Raw genomic sequence first — 19,837 nt, forward strand, 5'->3', positions numbered from 1 at the left:
TACGTAAGACTGAAACGGCGTGCAGTAAGAGATGATCATTTGAGAAGAAAAGGTATTGCACTTAAGGCGCGGTGCCTGTGTCGTCAGCGCTACGAAAGTTGACGATCGAGTCTGCGGCCCGGGTATTGAAGCAGAACTAGAATAAGTAGAAACGGTGTAATTTAAGATGCTCTGATTTTTCTTCCCCAAAAATCAGGATTGGTGAGCGTTTTAGGGGTGTCAAGCTCCTCAAAGGTACCTCAGAGGAGGAGTGAGACATGGAAAATAGGAAGAAGTCCAAGAGGACTCAATGCGCAGAACCCCCCCAAAATTCCCCGTCTCCGAATTTGATGAAATCACTACCAAGTGAGAGAGGGTCACTTATTCCGGCCTTAATCCGGGATTGGTTTAGCCTCCAGCCCCTGAGTGCGACGTTGCCTTTTTTAAAGTTGAAATCTACTCGCCCCCATAACTTTTGAACTTTTTAAAATAGAAACAGCCCGTTGCAGATAAACTTGTTCCGCGCCACCACACAGTGCACAGTGCACACTGCACAAGTGCAGTTTTTGCCATTTCGAGAAATATTTGATAAAGTTTCGAAATCGTAGGATCCTTGTGGCAGAAAGAAAGTTCAAACTGACGTTTTGATATACTTAGAAATTTGAATTGGAGCGAATTTTCATAGAATAGTATTAGACTAGATTTACTGAAATCATAATATCTCAATTTTCAAAAACTGCAGTAGCGCCTGTCCTCCACGCCTCAAATGTTAAAACAAAATTGAAAGTTTCGTGTATTCACCTTGATAGGTAACATTAAAATTAATTGTTCTCCTCGGTCGCCTCGAAAACTTCACCCACTGCAAAAAAGTTTACGCCAGAAATAAATTACTCATTTATTGCAAAATAGTCATGTGCATGTGTCGACTCAAATCTTGGGAGAAATATCTTGGATTCTTGAGAGCGTGAACCGATAGTGAAAGTTACCGGGAAACTCATCAAACTTGAAGAGCTGTGGAGAATCGTCAGCGAGGTCAAATCAGAATTCATGGCGGTAAGTCTGCATAACGCCTGTGAAATTGGACTGTTTATGCTGAAAGAAACTATAAGCAAAGGGTTTGCGTGCACCATAGTTTCTTCTACGCCCAATTGATCAGCTGACATGGCACGTTCAAGTAAGCAGCGTAATCGTCTCCCTCTCTCTAGGTTTCTATCTTTTACCTGTACAGCAAGTAAACTTATTTGCTTGTTTTTGACGCTCAAAAGAAGAAAATTTTGCCAGCTATACGAATCAATGACATATGATTAAATGGATAGCATTTTGCAATTCGGAACTATAGGCAGAACGGTAGGTTTTCAGGAGAGCAACTTTTGCAAAAACCATTGGCGTTTTTCATCAAAACGATCAATGTTGCGGTTTGATGGTTCATTTTATAGCTATGGAGTTCCTTTAACACCCTGTGTTGACAGATTTGTCAAAAACATCACACTGTTGCCAATAATTACAAAAAAAGGCTATAGTTCCTTATTGCAAAATGAAGAATCCGGGGAAGCTCATTTTGCAATTAGGAACTATAGATTGTTTTAGCACTGACTGCATAGGGGAGACGACCCTGGTGTCACTATTACAAACTGGAGGGTTAACCCCAACAGAGAAAACACCCCTTCCTTCCATCATACGAGGAAGGGGGGAGGTGCATTGTCCCTGCGGAAAGATATTCTACAAAAAACAGGGTGTGCCAAAAATATGGATACCTACCGACTTGCTAATATTTCGAGAATGGTGGCAAATATTAACATGCAATTTGGACGGGAGGGTTTATAGATTTGATTGACATGAATCGATCAAAAAATGAAAGCATGAATCGATCGACACCGACTCGATCGACAAATTATTGAAAAACCGGTGTTATGATTCCGACATGACCGACATGAATCGATCGAAAAGTTAGAACATGAACCGATTGACGTGATTTGATCGGCACTGATTCGATTGACGACCGTGAATCGATCAAAAACCAGCGAATCGATCCGCAAATCCGTGAATCGATTGACAACCCCGTGATTCGTTCGAAAAATCCGTGAATTGATCGATAAACCCTTGAATAGGTCAACAAACCCGTGAATCGTGAAATTTTGAAAATTCGAAAATCCAAGATTAAGGATGTGGCCTATAATGCTATCTCGGCTCCTGTTCGATCGATCATGCTGATTTTCGGGGTCAGGGGGTATTTATGGACGGGAAACTCGAATTTCTGGTCAAATTTTGAAAATTCAAAAATCCAAGATGGCGGATGTGGCCTAAAATGATATCTCGGCTCCTGTTCGATGGATCTTGCTGATTTTTGGTATCCGGGGGTATTTTTGGACGGGAAACTCGAATTTCTGGTCAAATTTTGAAAATTTAAAAATCCAAGATGGCGGATGTGGCCTAAAATGCTATCCCGGCTCGTGCTCCATCTATCGCGGTGAATCTTGGTACCAGGTAGTATTTTTGGATGGGAAACTCGAATTTCTGATCGAATTTTGAAAATTCGAAAATCCAAGATGGTGGATGTGGCCGAAAATGACCTTACTTGAGTAAGTATCCCCTGGGGGATCTTTCATTCCTCGGACACACGTTTAAAGGGGAGCTCAGAAGACGCAACCTCAAACTTGTTTTTCGTGGATTGAAATGCGAAAAATATCGGAGAAAATTATTGTGGCTTATGCGTAGTAAATACTTCAAAAAACGCAAAAATCAAAAATCACTGAACAAGCTCAATGTCAAAATTTGAAAAATTTCAATTTTTCGAAACTCGGCTAGGAATTTGAGTTTCCCGGCCAAAAATACCCCCTATACAACCAAGATTCACCACGATAGGTCGAGCAGCCCGAGATAGCATTTTAGGCCACATCCGCCATCTTGGATTTTCAAATTTTCAAAATTTGACCAGAAATTCGAGTTTCCCGTCCAAAATCCCTAATAGCACAGTTACACAATGGAATGTTTTTAAAATGTTTCAAATTATGTCAATCTCGGATCAGTCATTGACATATGTTTCCAACAAATTTTCAAAACGAATACATGAAATGGGCAAGTTGGCCGTGTCTTTGAAACGTATTGAAAACAAATCGAAAATGTTTCTAATTGCGGTCATTCAAACTTTTTTAAAAATAAGTTGGAAACGTTTCAAACTTATTTCAAAAAGGCATAAATAACCCACCCGAAAAATGTGTAAGAATTGTGTCAGCTATGTGTTGTCAATATATTGCAGTCCGTTCAATAAACTATATCAGAAAGGTTTCAAAAACATTTCAAAACCATTGCCACAGCTAAGCCTATGATTGAAACATATTTACGGAACATTTCTGCCACAATTTATATGAAAATCAATGAACCTTTATTGACATCTATCGGAAAAAATTTGTAATTGTGTCAATTTCTTTTTTAACGACCCAGGCACAGATTCATATTAGATTTGTGTACGATATGTTGGGAAAGGAGATCAACTAAATATTTTGGAAACATTTCTAAAACATATTTAAAACGTTGCTGCAGAAATTCTTGGAAGTTCGAAGTTTCTGAGAAATAAACCTGACATATTTCTGACACAATTTAGCAACGTTTCCAAGATCCTTCAAAAACATGTTTCAGAAACAACTGGCAGATATTTCGTATTTTTAATCTGATAAGGTACAGCTATATGTTGAATCTATGTATGAAACGTGACGGAATGGTATTTGAAACGCCCTCAGATTTTCGTGTACGGATTTCCCTCATTGCTCTCCAGTTGAAATACTCGTATCACTCTCATTTAATTGATCCGCGGCGATCGTACGTCATAACCATTTATAAAATTAATTTAAACGCATAAGGGTAAGGAAATTTATTTCAGAAATGTGTCAGGAATATATCAGTTAAACAAAACAGTGCCTTGATTGTCATTAAAACCTGGTGAACACAAGTTGAAAACATTTCTCAGACCTTTCTAAAAATTTTCCTAGATCAAACTGAACCCACCAGAGAGCGTTGACGTTTCATTTTCCAATTTTACCAAATTTTGGTTTATTTTTTTGTCTCAAGGTTTACTTTTTGGCTATTTAATTATGCAGAGTTAAAAATAGTTTTAAATTCTTGGTATGCATCGCATTTATCTCCATAAGAGCTTATAAGTTATGGATTATCTAAAATATTGAAACCGTACATCATGCTTTGCGTATACTTTTCTAAAGTGAGGACGTCCTAATCCCTCTGATAGTTTAATACTGATGGAGTGAACCCATAGTTCCATACTCTCCTTAGGCATAGTCTGTAATCAGGCCGCCCAGGCACTTGATTTGATAGCTATAATGCCTCCACGACGTTTGCTAAAACAGATGTCTGAAAATTTTTTTACGGTTAAGAAGTAGTGACATGCGGATGTATTCAACACAGAGTGGGCTCGTGTTTAACACTACATGGACTGTAGTGATTATACCGAAAATGTGTCATAAACATTTAGAAAATCAGAGGAAAATCTGAGTTAAAGGCTCATTGTTTTACAAATGTGTCAGAAATGTGTCAAAAATGCACTGCCAACGGAGACCTTTGCCCATTGTGTCATTGAAATATGTAAAAAATGAATTCGAAACATTTCGGTGACACAATCTGCAAATGTTTCACAGACACATAAAATGTGGTGACATGGGAATGTGTTGAACACAGAGTGGCTTCGTGTTTGACACTTCATTCGGGTTTTTAAAGTATCACGTGAAACATTTCAGAAATGAGGCTTGGTGTCATTGACACGTTTTAAAAACATCTCTAAGACTAGGTGTGCTATTACGGTACCTCCTGGTACCAAAAATCAGCAAGATCGATCAAACAAGAGCCGAGATAGCATTTTAGGCCACATCCGCCATCTTGGATTTTTGAATTTTCAAAATTTGACCAGAAATTCGAGTTTCCCGTCGAAAAATACCCCCGGATACCAAAAATCAGCAAGATCCATCGAACAGGAGCCGAGATAGCATTTTAGGCCACATCCGCCATCTTGGATTTCTGAATTTTCAAAATTTGACCAGAAATTCGAGTTTCCCGTCGAAAAATACCCCCGGATACCAAAAATCAGCAAGATCCATCGAACAGGAGCCGAGATAGCATTTTAGGCCACATCCGCCATCTTGGATTTCTGAATTTTCAAAATTTGACCAGAAATTCGAGTTTCCCGTCGAAAAATACCCCCGGTACCAAAAATCAGCAAGATCGGTCGAACAGGAGCCGAGAATGCCGAGAAAGCATTATGCCGTCCTGTCTATAGTTCCGAATTGCAAAATGGGAAATCCGAGTTTCGCATTACGCAATAGGGAACCATAGTATAGGTCCCAATTGCAAAATGAACTTCGCGTGATCCTGCGACGGCAAATTTTTGCGGGGTCGCTGAAGCGGGATAAAAATTGTTTTTGAGGATTTTCTTTTTCTCAATAGTAAGTAAATACCCTCCTGATACGGAATTCATCATAAAAAAAAAATCGAAAATTTGACCCTAGTTCCTTATTGCATAAAGCTGTCCAAATGTACAAGCAAGCAATATTCTAAAGAGTATTCAGTCAAAGTGAAAGTTGAATGACTAATCAGGCGTCAAGGTGGCAGTATCCAGCCAGTGGCGTGGCGTGCTTTGCGATATATCGATTGGTCTGCCATTTAAACCTATGGAAAAGGATCGATAAACAGGATGTTCGCAACGAACACCTTAATGATCGATTCTTTACCATAGCTTCAAATGGGGAAACATCGATGATCGATCATTCATACCTCGCCCTTGTATCCAGCAGATTTACCCTCTTCCCTTGACCCGCAGGTACAGGTTATTCAAGTTCACCCAATTTGCATCGAGTTCTTTTGGCTAAGTTACACACTCGTAGGGATCATTTTCTGCCTCAATTTCAGTTAATTTCTGCTTCTGCTGAAAGCACTAGTAATTTTTTTTTTTTTTTTTTTTTTTTTTTTGTTTTTTTTTTTTTTTTTTTACAAATTTAATAAAATCTACAGTATTTGTAACTTAATTGTTAAAAAATGAAGACAAAAGCCTTTTTTATTAAATCTATACCTAGCTACTGAATTAAATTTGAAACAGCAAATTGTAAGTAAAAAATAAATCTATAGGTATTTTTTTGCTCATCAAAGGAAAATCTGCAGAGTAAAAAATCTTCTCATAAATCAAGCCCCCCCCCCCCCCCCCGTTCCTTAATAGGACAACGTATTTAAGCATTTTTTAGTAAGAAGTTTGGGACTCTATAGATCTAAAAGTATATGGGGGAAGTGGCGAAACTTCCTTAACTCTTCAAGCATTGCGCCGTCGCTGTAGGTTACACACCTTCCAGATTAGTTTAAAGTGGCAGCTCTTCAGGTATTCATATGTATGTGTGGAACGTTAACTGCGCTCATAAAAACCGCTAAAGCACCTGCTTGTAAAAGATGAACTTCCAAGTTCATTGAGTATAGCTTCCCTAATGGGACTGCGTCTGATCTTGGCTGCATGCCTTAGCACGTGGTTAAATTGGTATTACCCGGCGTTTATTGATGTCTCATCCGATAATCGTCTGTCGGCGTTTATTGCTCGCAATTTGTATGCGTTTAAGAGCTTCATTTCAAGCGCCGCTGAAACTGTGTGACGGGTCCGGTTTCGGGAAATCCGCGGAAACCAGTTCTTTGGGACTTTGTCTGTGTAAAACTGTTGTTCCGGCGTATCTCGTACCCTGTTACTGTGACGACCCGCGAAAAATTCTCCGAGTGATAAGCTTTTAGCGTAATAGATACATGTATTGCCCAATTTTATCTGCAGATAATACTTTTTCAAGGAAGGAATTGAAAACACGTTAAAATATCTGTCAACCCTTTAAAAGCTGCACATTTTTCTAAAGAAATTATTCAGCATCGTGGTTGATGACGTCGGGTAGGGGGGCAGGTGGAGGGCATAAAATTAATCCTACATATGAGAGGTATGGAGAACAAAGCGCATAAGTGCATTTTTTGACAAAAACATTGAAATATTCATGAGGGCGATTAAAACTAGTTTGAAAGTATATCCTGTAAAAAATTCACAACTGAAATCCAAAGCATCAAAAAGTGAGTTTACGCTTTCTTTCTGTCATAAGGCTCCATGTAATTTTGAAACTTTGAACACGTATTTCTTGCAATAACAAAAATTGCACTTATGCGCCTTGTTTTCCAAGCCCCTGGTATGATTACATGGCTCATGTTTTTGACGTATGACCAAATATATTGAATTTACGTAAGTACTCAAGTGTTCCTATAAAACTAAGGAAAATTGTTCAAAACTTAAAAGCATATGCAAATACCCGCGAATCTTCGTCTGACACGTGAGTGCTGAAAGCGTGGGACTTCCATGCTGCCGTGCTAAGGAAAAACGCCGTATGAACATTCAAGAGTTGTCAAATTTCCTTCAATTAAATGGTTATTTTTGAGGAGAGTTATGATTATTTTTCCTTGAAATTCTCAGGGACTTTAGGTGAAATTGCAAACAAAATTATCTGAAAAATTGGAAGGGAAATGTTCATAAGTTTACCAGGAAATTCGTGTTTTATAAAAAGAAGTTTGGCAACGCCTGAAGGTTCATACGGCGTTTTTTCTTAGCATGGCAGGACTTCACACTCCGCACTTTCCCACCGCGATCTGTGAAATTTTCGCGGATATTCGCGGGTCGCTTGCCAGAGGAGTCCCGCGAATATCGCGTGCATTCGCGAGTAAAAACCGGTGCTCGTGACATCACCAAAATCCACGAAAAATCGCAATCATAGGCAAGTGCAGCAAAAAACCGTAAGAGCCCACAAAAACTCGGAGATGCATGCGACCCACCAGGTCGTCTAACTGTTGATAAACGACAGCTGGTTTGAGTCATTCGAAGGGTGTTCACCGAAAAAAAAAATTTCAAAGCATGAATCTATGAAGTTCGATGTTGAGAGTCGGTTGAACCGTTCAAACTATGAAACGGAACTTCCGGTTACTGTGCCCGAATTTTCGGTTACCGAAACTGGATTGCAGTAAGGGGCACGAGCCCCTGGAAGTTTTTTTTTTTGAAAACTGGCAGGTCAGTTTCATGCAATGGAAATGCACGATTTCATAGACTGAAAAGTTCAGGTCACAATGAGCGGTATGCATTTTGGCATCAATATTGACGGTGAAAATACGATAACATGGATCTCATTTGAGGGGCTTGGATTACAAGGCGCATAAGTACAGTTTTTGCTATTTCGAGAAATACGTGTTCGAAATTACATGGATCCTTGTGGTGGAAAGAAAGTTCAAACTGACTTTTTGATGCTTAAAAATTGGAATTTTGGTGCGAATTTTTCCCAGAAAACGCTTTAAGACTAGTTTTACTTGAAATAATTAATACCTCAATTTTTTCAAGAACTGCTTTTATGCATCTTGTCTTTCAGGCCCCTCAATTGTTGTGGTGTTCCAAACCATAACGTCCGCTCCTCTATTTTCTTAGGAAAATTCTACATTTTTGCTCGAAATTTACAGAGAAAATTCCTGGAAGGGCAAAGAAGAATTCTTGGTAGAGGAATCTTCCGTAGCCCATTCATACAAAAATTTTGAGCGGTATCGAAGAACATACGTTCTCACACAAAAAATCGATCGGATTTTAAGTTAGTCATGTTACCAAACCAAATTTTCAAGGATCTTTTTACAACGAGAACCCAATTTTGACACCTAGCCACAATTTCGCCCGATTTTTCTTTTCTTTTGACGTATGGATGTGAATGGAAGACTAATAAATCCAGTAACCTACCTTAACATTCGGGGGGAACATGATTACGAATTCCTCAAGGAGCTGCTCGTTAACTGATATAACCTACACTAATCATACGGTAAAAACCAAAAACACTTAAGTTAAAGTTTCAAGGACAAAAGAACGTTAAAATTTGAAGGAGGGGGCAAGGGAGGGGGGCACCGGGGGGCCGGGGCGATAAAATTTGAGACCTCGCGGTTGATAATGGCGAATTTATGCGCGGTGACGCTCGTTAGCGCTCGCGTTGCCCGTGGTCGACGGTCTCCACTTGACTGGGACTGGGAGCCGGCCGCGAGGCGCGCACGGGAGCGAGCAGAAGATACCGGCTAGTGTAAACAGCTTTGATTGTTCACTCGCGAACTTGCTCGGGCCAAGATAAACGATTAAACGATACTCGCGCTCCGAGTTGGACGGATTTTGACAGATCGCACCAGCGTCGCACGATGGATCCAGTCAATTAGAGTACCTGCATGCGGGAGAGTATTGTCAAGCTCAGATCGACCAATGAGGTCCGGTTCAATACGGTGATGTGGCACATTTTCAGGAACTGACCAGTAGAGTCCTGTGCAGATCTGACTCGTCCTGAACTCCTAGAATCTGAGAAGTTAGGTGCATGGTGTCCAATACCATTCACCCAGTCTACTGAGAATAAAAGTGGCGAAAACAATCACGCGTTCAAACTCGTGTTGTTCGGTTAATGCGACCGCTCTTTTGGTTCTGGAACCCTATATTCGTTCATACAATAGCTTATTCGTTAGCTCTGTTAGGTTGAAGCTCGGTTGCATGAAAGAAAGAGAAAGCGGTTATAGGAACTACTCAATACGGCCGATACTGAAACCGGACAATCGTTTATAACGAAATTTTCTAGTGACCAGAGGAACGCGTATCATCGGCTCAGAAATGAATGACAATCGTACTCAAAGCTTAATTTTCGGCAAAAACATTCATCAAAGATCGAACCGAACTCAATTCAGAAGTTGGAAATGAAAAAATTTCTATCACGCCCGAAATCACGTCTAGAACTGTGTAGACTTTTCCGCAATCTTGTTTGTTTACGTTGGGCCAAACTAGGCGCGGGGGGAGGGGGGCTGGGGTTTGCTTACGCATTGGTCCAACTTTTTGGGGCTCCATGATAGCCGACCAATCAGAGAGCAGCACACTTTTTCTGTGGTAAAAGAATTGAGATGGCAATACTCTCCCGTATACAAAAACTCTAGAGTCGATGGGGGAGGTCGGACAAAATTTGGAGACTTTAACCGCTTATAACTCCGTTCGTGCAAAACTTTGAGGTTCTGTAAGTGGTTCCATTGGTTTCCTTGTGAAATTTATGTCTAAAAGCACCCCTTGAAATTTAAAATGTGACGAAATAAACATCATAATTTGCAGTTTTAGTCAAAAATCTCATGTCCAACCTCTCTGATCGATTGGATCCACCGTGCGTCGGCCCTCTGGCGACGAGTTCACCGACGAGACGAGACGCGGCGCACAATGGATATCGAGTCAATAGGAGAGGTCGGACGAAATTTTGAAACTTTAAACGCTGATAACTCCGTTTATACAAAACCCTGCAGTTCCAAAAGTGGTTCCATTGGTTTCTTCGTGAAATTTTCTTCTAAAGGCACCCCTTAAAATTTAAAATCTGACCGGATAAACATCAAAGTTTGCAGATTTGGTCAAAAATTTCATGTTCGGCCTCTCTAATCGACTCGATCCACCGTGCGGCGCGATTGCAAGGTGCCGGTAAAATGAGCCTGTTGTAAACTTCAGCTAAAGCAAAAAAAAGAGGTATCACTCGTAGAAAATAATTCAAAAATCACGATGAAAGCATCGGGAAAGTCTGAAATACACTCCTAAATTTGCAATCTCCATAAAGAATATGCGTTTTTTTAAGCTCCCCGCTTTAACAACACTGCTACGGCACAGATGAATATTTCGTTAGAGGAGTCGCTCCATCCAACTCTCGCGCACCAGGATGCTACGCGATATTGAACATGGCTGACGCCTTCGCGAAGAAATCTCTCTTTTTTTGCTCGAGCTGAAGCTTGCAACAGGCCTATTTGACCCTGATCGGATCAAGGGTTTGAGCAGAACCAGGACTCACAATCAGAGTCAGAAAGTTTCTCATGACTTTTGCATTGGGATAAAGTTAAGGTTCTTTTTGCTCAGAATATTCTTTATAAATGCGTGCAAATCATGAATTATTTTGGAAGAAAAAGTTAAAATCACTCTTAGAGGTCTCTCAAACGTTTCAAGTTCTACCCTATAAGTGAGATAGTTTGTCTGTTTGGCCGTATCTGTAGCTGGAGAGCCGCAAAAAGATGAACGAACAAAACCCTAGTAAAAATTGGCAGTAGGATCTGTGTTCCAAAATACCATAGACCTACGGCCGGCTGTAAGATTTCCAATAGCTTCTATAGCCGGCTACACAATTTCTTATAGCCTTTTATAGCCGATGGCGATTAAGCAACTCACAGCCAGGCGATAAAGTGTATGCTAAACGTCACTAATTACGGATGCTAGGACTTTTTGGACTAGGAGTTTTTGGACTACCGCTCTCTTTTTATGCCGTAGTATCTTGATTTATTTTGCGAGGAAAGCTCCGTAATTTTGATGGATGCCTGCCATTACTAATATATTAGAGCGCCTTCAGTTTCGTATGATACTGTGCAATACCTCTGGTGTGAAATAGTTGCTTCAAGCGCCGTGGCACGCTGCGGTGCGGCAGGCGGGCAGCCAGCGCTAAACGCGCATTGGCGCCTACAAACCTAACAGGGATACTTCACGCGTTGCGCAATGCGTGAAGTATCCCTGTTAGGTTTGTAGGCGCCAGTGCGTCGCCGCTCCGCTTTGTGTTAGGCTCTAATATTTAATCTGGCGGAGTCAGCGTTTTTCAACTCATGACTTTGAAATGTTTGCACGTCCTGTATGGATTATTCTCGTTTTAATTGATGAAAAAAAATATGCATTAAAGGAAAATATAAGGTGTGTTTTGTAAATATTAAGGTGGTTCCGTATCGAACTTAATGATTGCCGAAGCACACGAATTTCTACACAATTTCTTATAGCCTTTTATAATCGATGGCGAAAAAGCAACAGCCAGGCGATGAAGTGTAAAGCCCGGCGATAGGAACTATTAGCCCGGCTGCATAATTTTTTATCGCTTCGTATAGCCCGGCCGTATGATTTTCTCCGCATTCTACAGCCAGCTGTATGATTTTCTGTAGCCTTCTTTCGCCGGCTACAAGAATTCCTATGGTATATTGAAACGCAACTCTTATCGCCAATTTTTACCTGGGAAACTGCGAAAGGGACGCAATTTGAAGATTTCTACTGAGAAGCGACACCATTCGTGCAAAATGCCAGTTTGTAGATGCGGGCTCTTCAGGGCGCATGAAAGATCTCTAAAATATTATTTTTTTTTCAAAACGATTCTTGGTTTGGACACATCGTAGCATATTTTGAGCGGAACGAACCCTAATTTTTCTCAAATTTCAAAAATTTGAGTCAATGTATCCAGAATGTTTCAGTGAAATTAGAACTACAAGACAATAAATCGGAACCAAAATTATTTCCACATCGGTACCGCATGATGAACCGCTCAGAGAACATTTTCGAACGGACGAAGAAAAATCAAACGAAATTTTGTGGAGATTTTTAAACAATTTTTTTTTTTAAATTTAAAGAGCTTCTGCATGATCTAGAGTATTTTGTTCTGTATTGTCATTCACCATTGTTGACAAATCACAGTCCCAGAACGCAGGATAAAGGAATTTTTCTGTAGCGTTTTTTGCAAACTCAGTAGGAGCCCAGGTACAAAAATGCGGGATTTTTAATGTCAAGAATTAAAGACTTACTGTCAGCTACTCAAATAGGATGGATGAATCATTTTCTGTTACAGAGATATTGGTGGTTTGGTTTAAATTGTTGCTGCCTGAAATCCCGCCATCGTGTGCCCCAATATTTGACAAAACAATGGGGCTAATATGCTGGTTGAGAAACCATGGTCTTTTTTATTTTCGTGACGCAGTGCGTCAATTCCCAAACAAAGGATCTTAACTCCATTCGAAGATAGCAAAATTGACTTATTGTTAGTATGTCAAATTGTTCCAAGAATATAACCGTGCAAAATTTTTCGAAAAAGAAAAATCAATGTAGTTTTCAAGTGGAAATGCCAAACGGTTTCCTTACATCAGAACAGTTAAGGTTCAGTTACACGATCAAATTGAGCCATCAAACTGAAGCTCTGATTGGTGGAAACAGACCTGAGGAGAGGATGCAACCAATGAGAGGCCCAATTTGATGGCTCAATTTGATCGTGTAACTGGACCTCAAGTGAGTAGAAATGTGTCAATGTTGGAAAGTAGTTACGTTCTTTTCAGTGGCGTGGCGTGCTTCGATATAAGTCGATTTTTCCCCATTTGAAGCTATGGTAAAGAATCGATTATCAAGGTGTTCGTTGCGAATCCCTGATAGTCGATCCTTTTCCACAGGTTTAAATGGCAGATCAATCGATATATCGCAAAGTATACGTCACGCCACTGGTTTTTTTGTCTGGGGAACGGAGAATATTATCATTGCTGGATAGTGCTATTATCAACCGTCCGAAGACAATGGATTGTCTAATGAGTAATCATGCGGAGTGGGTCCTCAGAGCTTTGCCAATAATACTGCCATATTGCCATTGACTTTCATATCGTCGTCTGTAACAAAGTTCCACCATTTTCGAGACTGGTTTTCCGCAGTAATTTCAAGTAACAGTAAAAGATGGCCTCAATTATAAACCATTTCCTTTTGAATTAAATTGAAGCAACTTTTATCAGTTGAATTAATTAACTTAGAGCTACTTAGGTGGCCCCAAAAGCAAATTGGACGCAACCATGCCAAAGGAAGCATTCAAAAATGGGAGATTCAAGAAATGGCTTATCTATTGAAAGAATAGTTTTGATTAGTGGATTGGAGCGGTAGCGCAGCGTAACTGGGAATCCTCGCACCCCTACCCCCGGCCTGTTTTTTTTTTTATTTTTTTCTTCAACGGGTCAGTAGTGAGGAATTTTTACCGGGTTATACGCGGAAAAACAATTTAGCGCTGAGTCCAAACGCTTAAGTTAAAATAGCGCCAACTGAAGGCATTAGGGCTGAGCTCTCCAGCCTGTGGGGCTGGACCCTAAAGTTGTGGGACTGTGAAGCTCAGTACTTCTACCTTTATTTGATGCTATTTTATCTGAAGTGTTAGAGAGCTTAGCGCTGAGACGTTTTTTCTGAGATGTATTTTTTCTTATGTGAATGTTTGTGAAAATCCCCAACAGTACAATACTGAGTTTTAAAAAAAGCTTTTCTAAGGGGAGATGAGGCTAATCGAAATCCGCGCGACCAATCACAAGTTGACAGTCTAGTTGACGTATGGCAAGGCCAGGAGCTAAACTTCAGCCGATCAGCAAACTCCTTTGCCCCCGCCTTTTTTTTATTCCACGTGCGTTCCTATCGAAAAAATGTGACGGTGATAAAGAAGTACAAATGGACTGCGTTTTGCAATTTGCAGCTATAAATTCTGGCTCATCTGAGAAAACACTTATGTGCATAGGGAAACTAATGGCACATACGTTGTTTTTAAACGCGGCCAGAATTTATAGTTCTTAATTGCAAAATGTAGTCCAAATGTCTTTCTTCTTCAAAACCCTCTCTGCAGATGCAGACTCCGTCTGCCCAGATGCGCTTAATTGGAGCTCTTATCATCCGTCATTTTTGCGAAAATAAATATTCAAACTTTTATGACCACGCCATGCCAATGAATCTCAGAGTTCTTGTCACTGATGTGTATCAGTAAGAATGTGATATGAATATTAACGGCCTGTCATTAATAGGTATTACTTCATTGTGGAACCAAGTGTGTACCCATTTGAATCAAGATTAACCGCATATCGATGGTGAAAGTGCAGATGTGCGTATCTGAATTTTTGACAATTTTGAATTAGCTGCATAAACGTGTTTTTGAAGATGTCGTCAACCTGCCAGCAAGAGACTAAAATCGAAAAAAATCAGAAAGTCCGCCCCCGGGGAGTTGAGCTCCTTGGATGCAATTGGGGTTGGGCATCTTAAATGTCAGGTGGGGCGGGGCACTGGGGCAGCCCCGGCACACAATGGATCGAGTGAACCAGAGAGGTCGGACATGAAATTATTGACTAAAACTGCAGAGTTTGATGTTTATTTCCTCACATTTTAAATTTTAAGGGGTGTTTCTAGAAGGAAAATTCGCAAGAAAACCAATGAAACCAATTTTGGAACCTAAAAACTTGTATAATCGTAGTTATTACCGTTCAAAGTTTCCAAATTGTGTCCGACCCCTTCTATAGACTCGATGTACTGTGCGGCAGGTGAAGGTCCTTGGGTGCCAAGGGGGGCAGCCCCTGGAGGTCGGACTTATTGGATGGCAGGTGGGGCAGCCCCGAGGGTTGGATTTCTTGGATGCCAGGGGGGCAGCCCTGAAGGATGGGTTGCTTAGATTGTTGCTTAGATGGGTTAGCCCCCGGGAGGTTGGGCTCCTTGGGTGCCAAGGGGAGCAGCCCCGAGGATTGGGGTACTTAGATGTCAGGTGGGGCAGCTCTCTGGGGGTTGGACTTCTTGGATGCCAAGGGGGCAGCCCCGAGGGTCTGGTTGCTTAGATGGCAGGTGGCGCAGCCCTTTGGGGGTTGGACTTCTTGGATGCCGGGGGGGGGGGATAGGCAGCCCCTGAGGGTTGGACTTCTTATATGCCAGGGGGCAGTCCCGTGGGGGTTGGGCTTCTTCGATGCCAGGGGGAGCACCCCCGTAGGTTTTGCTCCCTAAAAATGACTTATCACATGGCTGAAACTCGTACCCTCTTGGTCCGGCCAATGATTTTCCTTCAATCAGCCGGCTATGCAAAATGACTGTCGTGACGCACGAATGGTGGTATTAGAATTTTGCATTAAGATTACGGAGTAGGTTTAAGGCGCTCTTTTGTGTTCTGTATGAGTGGCCCTGTAGAGTGATGTTGACCAAAATTGTTCATAATTTTGGAGTCTTTAATCGAGCCTTAATTTTGAGAAATGCACGGAGAATATTATTTTGATTATTAAATAAGAAGATTTTTTTTGTATGTTAGTCTTGTTTAAAAAAAGAGCCCAAACGCTTGGTTCAGATTTTGGTTTTTAAGTCTTCTTGCTTTGGTCATCGTATTTTGTGATCTTACCAAACATAAGAAAATTTACTTCGTATTTTACTACGAGACTATATCTAACGTACACATATAGGTGGCTGTAGGTTTCTAACAGTGTATATGCCAAAAAGATGGAGGAACAATAGAAAAAAATATAAGGTATCACCTATATATTTTTTTGAGAGTTCAAGCAGAGACGATATATTCTAGAGACTCAACACTGTCTTCTTACGTACCTATGGTGTAAAAGTTACGGAACGAGGCCAATTCTCTGATACTTTTATTGATGACCCAGGGTATTGGATCAGCTGAAGCTTCTAAACAAGTTTTAAGCATGAATAAACTCTTAGTTTTTAATCTTAATCATCAAGAGCAGGTTCAAAACGCCAATAATGGGCCTGTTGCATGCAAGAGATACAGCCGTACGAATTGGCTTTTTAAAGGTTAAATGACACGAAAATTACGATGGTCACATTAAAAAAGTCTGAAATACACTCCTTACTGCGCAATTTGTGTTGTTAGGAACGCGCTTTTTCAAATTTCCCGCGTCTAGGGGCAGTTTTCTAACGGAAACAAGTAACGGCAACTCGCGGCTATTTCCGGTCAACTAAAACTGACAACATAACCTGAAAATCGGAGATCGTGATATCGTGAAATGAAATGTAGAGGGATTGCGTTGGATATTTAAAAGTTGATTAATTTTGTTACTGCGTAAAGCGTATGTGGACCACTATGAGAGATCACGTTGGGTTTGTAAACAAACTGAATGAAAAAAGAACAACAACAACAACGACTCGGCATCTTCCAGAAATCACCGAGCCCGCTGTTTGCTCGTTTCCGGTGATTAGAAAACTGCCCCCAGACGCGGGAAATTTGAAAAAGCGTGTTTCTAACAACATAAATTGCGCAGTAAGGAGTGTATTTCAGACTTTTTTAATGTGACCATCATAATTTTCGTGTCATTTAACCTCTAAAAAGTCTATTCGCACGGCTGTATCTCTTGCATGCAACAGGCCCATTGCAGAAATGCGTATCTCGTGATCAAATATCATTTTCCAATCATAGAATGCTTGATCTGGCCATATGAGATCAAGATAAATTTTATCTAATGAGGAATTGTAAGCGTGAAACTTTTTTTTCAGTATTTGAATGATCCAAATCCGCCAACAACAGGTTTAAAACACTAATTGCAATTATGCGTGTCCCGTTATGAAGTGTCAATTCTCAATGCCGAAAACGCGAATCTCGGTATTTCTGCCGTATTTTCTAACAGTTTGAGAAATTTCTATATGCTGATGGAGTCTGAAAAAGCATCTTATTCTTGCTATCTTCAAGAATTATTACCCCTCTACTAACAATAAAGAGGAATGTAGACAGTTTTTTTAATTCTCCTGGAATATTGTGTTCTCCGAGATACCCACTTCTGTACTTTCACATCGATATAACGCCTTCAATTTCGAAAGATACTTCCGGGCATGATATATTCAATCATTCAATCATTCATTCATTCATTCACTCATTCAGAAAGTTTCTGGGCTATTTGGACATACATTTGAAATAATTAAGGGACTGCTATTTCCGGCCTATCTATAAAAGGACCCATCTGCACAGGGAATCAAATCAGGAAATCAAAAATACTCATTAATACATAAAATGTGATGAAATAAACATCTAAATTTGCAGTTTTAGTCAAAAGTTTCATTTCCGACCTTTCTGATTGACTCGATCCATTGTTGAAGGTCACATTTCCGGCAAATGCTCGACAAATAAAACGACGTATACTCGACTTGGACTGAAAAACTGAATACTTGTGTGGTTTTTCGTATTTTTTCTCAACTAAATGATCGTGCCCTACACATGATTAAATACAATAGGAAATTGGCCAATAATGTGCTTTCTGGTTAAAAGCCTAAAATTATATTGTTTTCCAGTCTTATCTTGGAGGTGCCAATTATTCGACATTGTACTCCAATTTTGTTAACGCTTTACTTACGATGTTATGCGAGAACTTCAGGCCGGCTTCATCATTGAATGATTGGTGGTCCGATTCGATGATCTTGAAGCAATTCGTTACCTAAGCTGTACTTTTTACTATCTTCGGGTCCTGTTACACCGGGCTCTGAATAATGGACCGCAGGTTGATTTATATTTCTGACTAGACTTTTTTCTCACTAGTTATCGAAGAAAATAAAAGTATGTTTAGATGCGCGTTCGCATTCTTCTTAAAGTGATCATGAAACGACTTACATATTAAAAAATCAAAGCATTTTTCGGGAAATTGACAATGTTGCGATAAAAATCAATATAATAGTATACCTCATCAGCAATGGACAACGCTGAAATTAAGTTCACAGTGCAGGAGAAACTAGCAAAAAGCCCTTTTCGTGTCGAATGTGCCGAGCACGATCGAAATTTCATTTTTACTCCTGGATGCAACTATTCGGGCTCCATGGATGTCCGTGTTGCATACGCATGGAAGTTAAGGCGTTTTATCTGTCCAGGCACTCACCTCTTCACCCGCGGTATTACGATCGAGGATCCAAAATGTCAGAACGTTTTCTATTCTTCTTTTATACTGCAAAGATATCTTCTAAGTACGAGTAATTGCATACAGTCGTAGGAATTGAGTATCTTTTATACTTAAGTATGTTTTGTAGAAAAATTATTCATGCTTGAGAGATGTCTTCGAAGTACTAATGAAGAGTTAGGAGCACTAGGTCATTGTAGATCCTCGCAATAAAGCCTACCACACAATGAAACTAGCTTCTCCTAGAGGATAGACATGAAATTTTCGACGAAAACTGCTTTTGATGTTACTCTCTTCACATTATAAATTGCACTGGTCGTTTCTTTAAGGGAATTTTACGAGAAAATGAATGAAACTGTATCTAATATCTATACATTTCATATTAACATCGAGCTGAGCTTTTAATATTTCCACACTTTTTTTCACCTCCTCTAATTGATTCGCTTCACTAAGCGCGCTGCTGAGGCGGTTAGTGTCTGAAGTCAAAGCGCCTTCATTTCGGCGCGTATGCAACACGGACATCCAAGGAGCCCGAATAGTTGCATCAATGAGTTCTATGAAATTCGTTTAGTATCCGTCGCATGCGACACTAACTGAATTATTACTTGTTTCTTTTACATCGTAACTTAATTACAGCGTTGTCTATTGTGCTGAGGAAGTAAATCATAACTGACTTAATTGCGACACGATCAATTTTCCGAGAAATGCATTACTTTAATGTATTACAACCTTGCTGGCCCTCTAAATTGAAAAAAAAAAAATTAGGTAGATGAGCATGATATGTAGAGTTTTCTTCAACCTACTATAAAAGTCGCCTTTTGTTTAGATTTTTCTCCAGTTTTTTCTGTGGGAAAGCTAATTTTGTCGTTTAAGTGCAACATTCTCAAAGAACAATCCCGATGAATCGCATAGAATGCGGAACAAAGACGATGACCATTATTGTCTTTCAACAAAAATAAAGGCGACAGGTAATCTGTAACATCACAAGCCTAAATACACGTATGTATGATTTCTCAGACGCAAAGGCGAAACTAGCACGATAAGATCTCGTGTGCATACTAGCAGCAATTGCTACTAAACTGTACTAGAGCAATTACAAATCGTGTCAAGACGTTAAATTTGATTATGTTGGTTCTTTTCTGGAAGTTTTCTCAGTCGGAACTATGCGTAACACAGGGTCTCATAAACTATGCGTAACACATCAGGGTCTCATATAATGTATTAAAACTTACCAGTCCTTTGTACTTAACACTTCTTAAGGATCTGTCCTAACATAAATATCACAATTTTTACGAGGCAAGAGCCTGAAGCTCTCTCAGCAGTACTCTTCACCCACATGCCTTCATGAATATTCAAGTTTTTTCGGATCAGCATGGTG

The 19,837-nt window shown here is 40.1% G+C and overlaps 1 protein-coding gene across 1 annotated transcript in view; it reads right to left on the reverse strand.

The window, feature by feature from the left end:
* Window positions 1-9,049, reverse strand: part of LOC109032838 (high affinity cationic amino acid transporter 1) — a 34,861-nt gene extending 25,812 nt beyond the window's left edge. The window contains exon 1 of the mRNA XM_019045139.2: window positions 8,759-9,049. Within this exon, the coding sequence (XP_018900684.2) occupies window positions 8,759-8,779 (21 nt within the window). The 5' untranslated portion in view covers window positions 8,780-9,049. The remainder of the gene's footprint in view (window positions 1-8,758) is intronic.
* Window positions 9,050-19,837: the final 10,788 nt, after the last annotated feature.

This window comes from Bemisia tabaci, chromosome 2 (assembly GCF_918797505.1).
Source record: "Bemisia tabaci chromosome 2, PGI_BMITA_v3".
In the NCBI taxonomy this organism is placed as follows: domain Eukaryota; kingdom Metazoa; phylum Arthropoda; class Insecta; order Hemiptera; family Aleyrodidae; genus Bemisia; species Bemisia tabaci.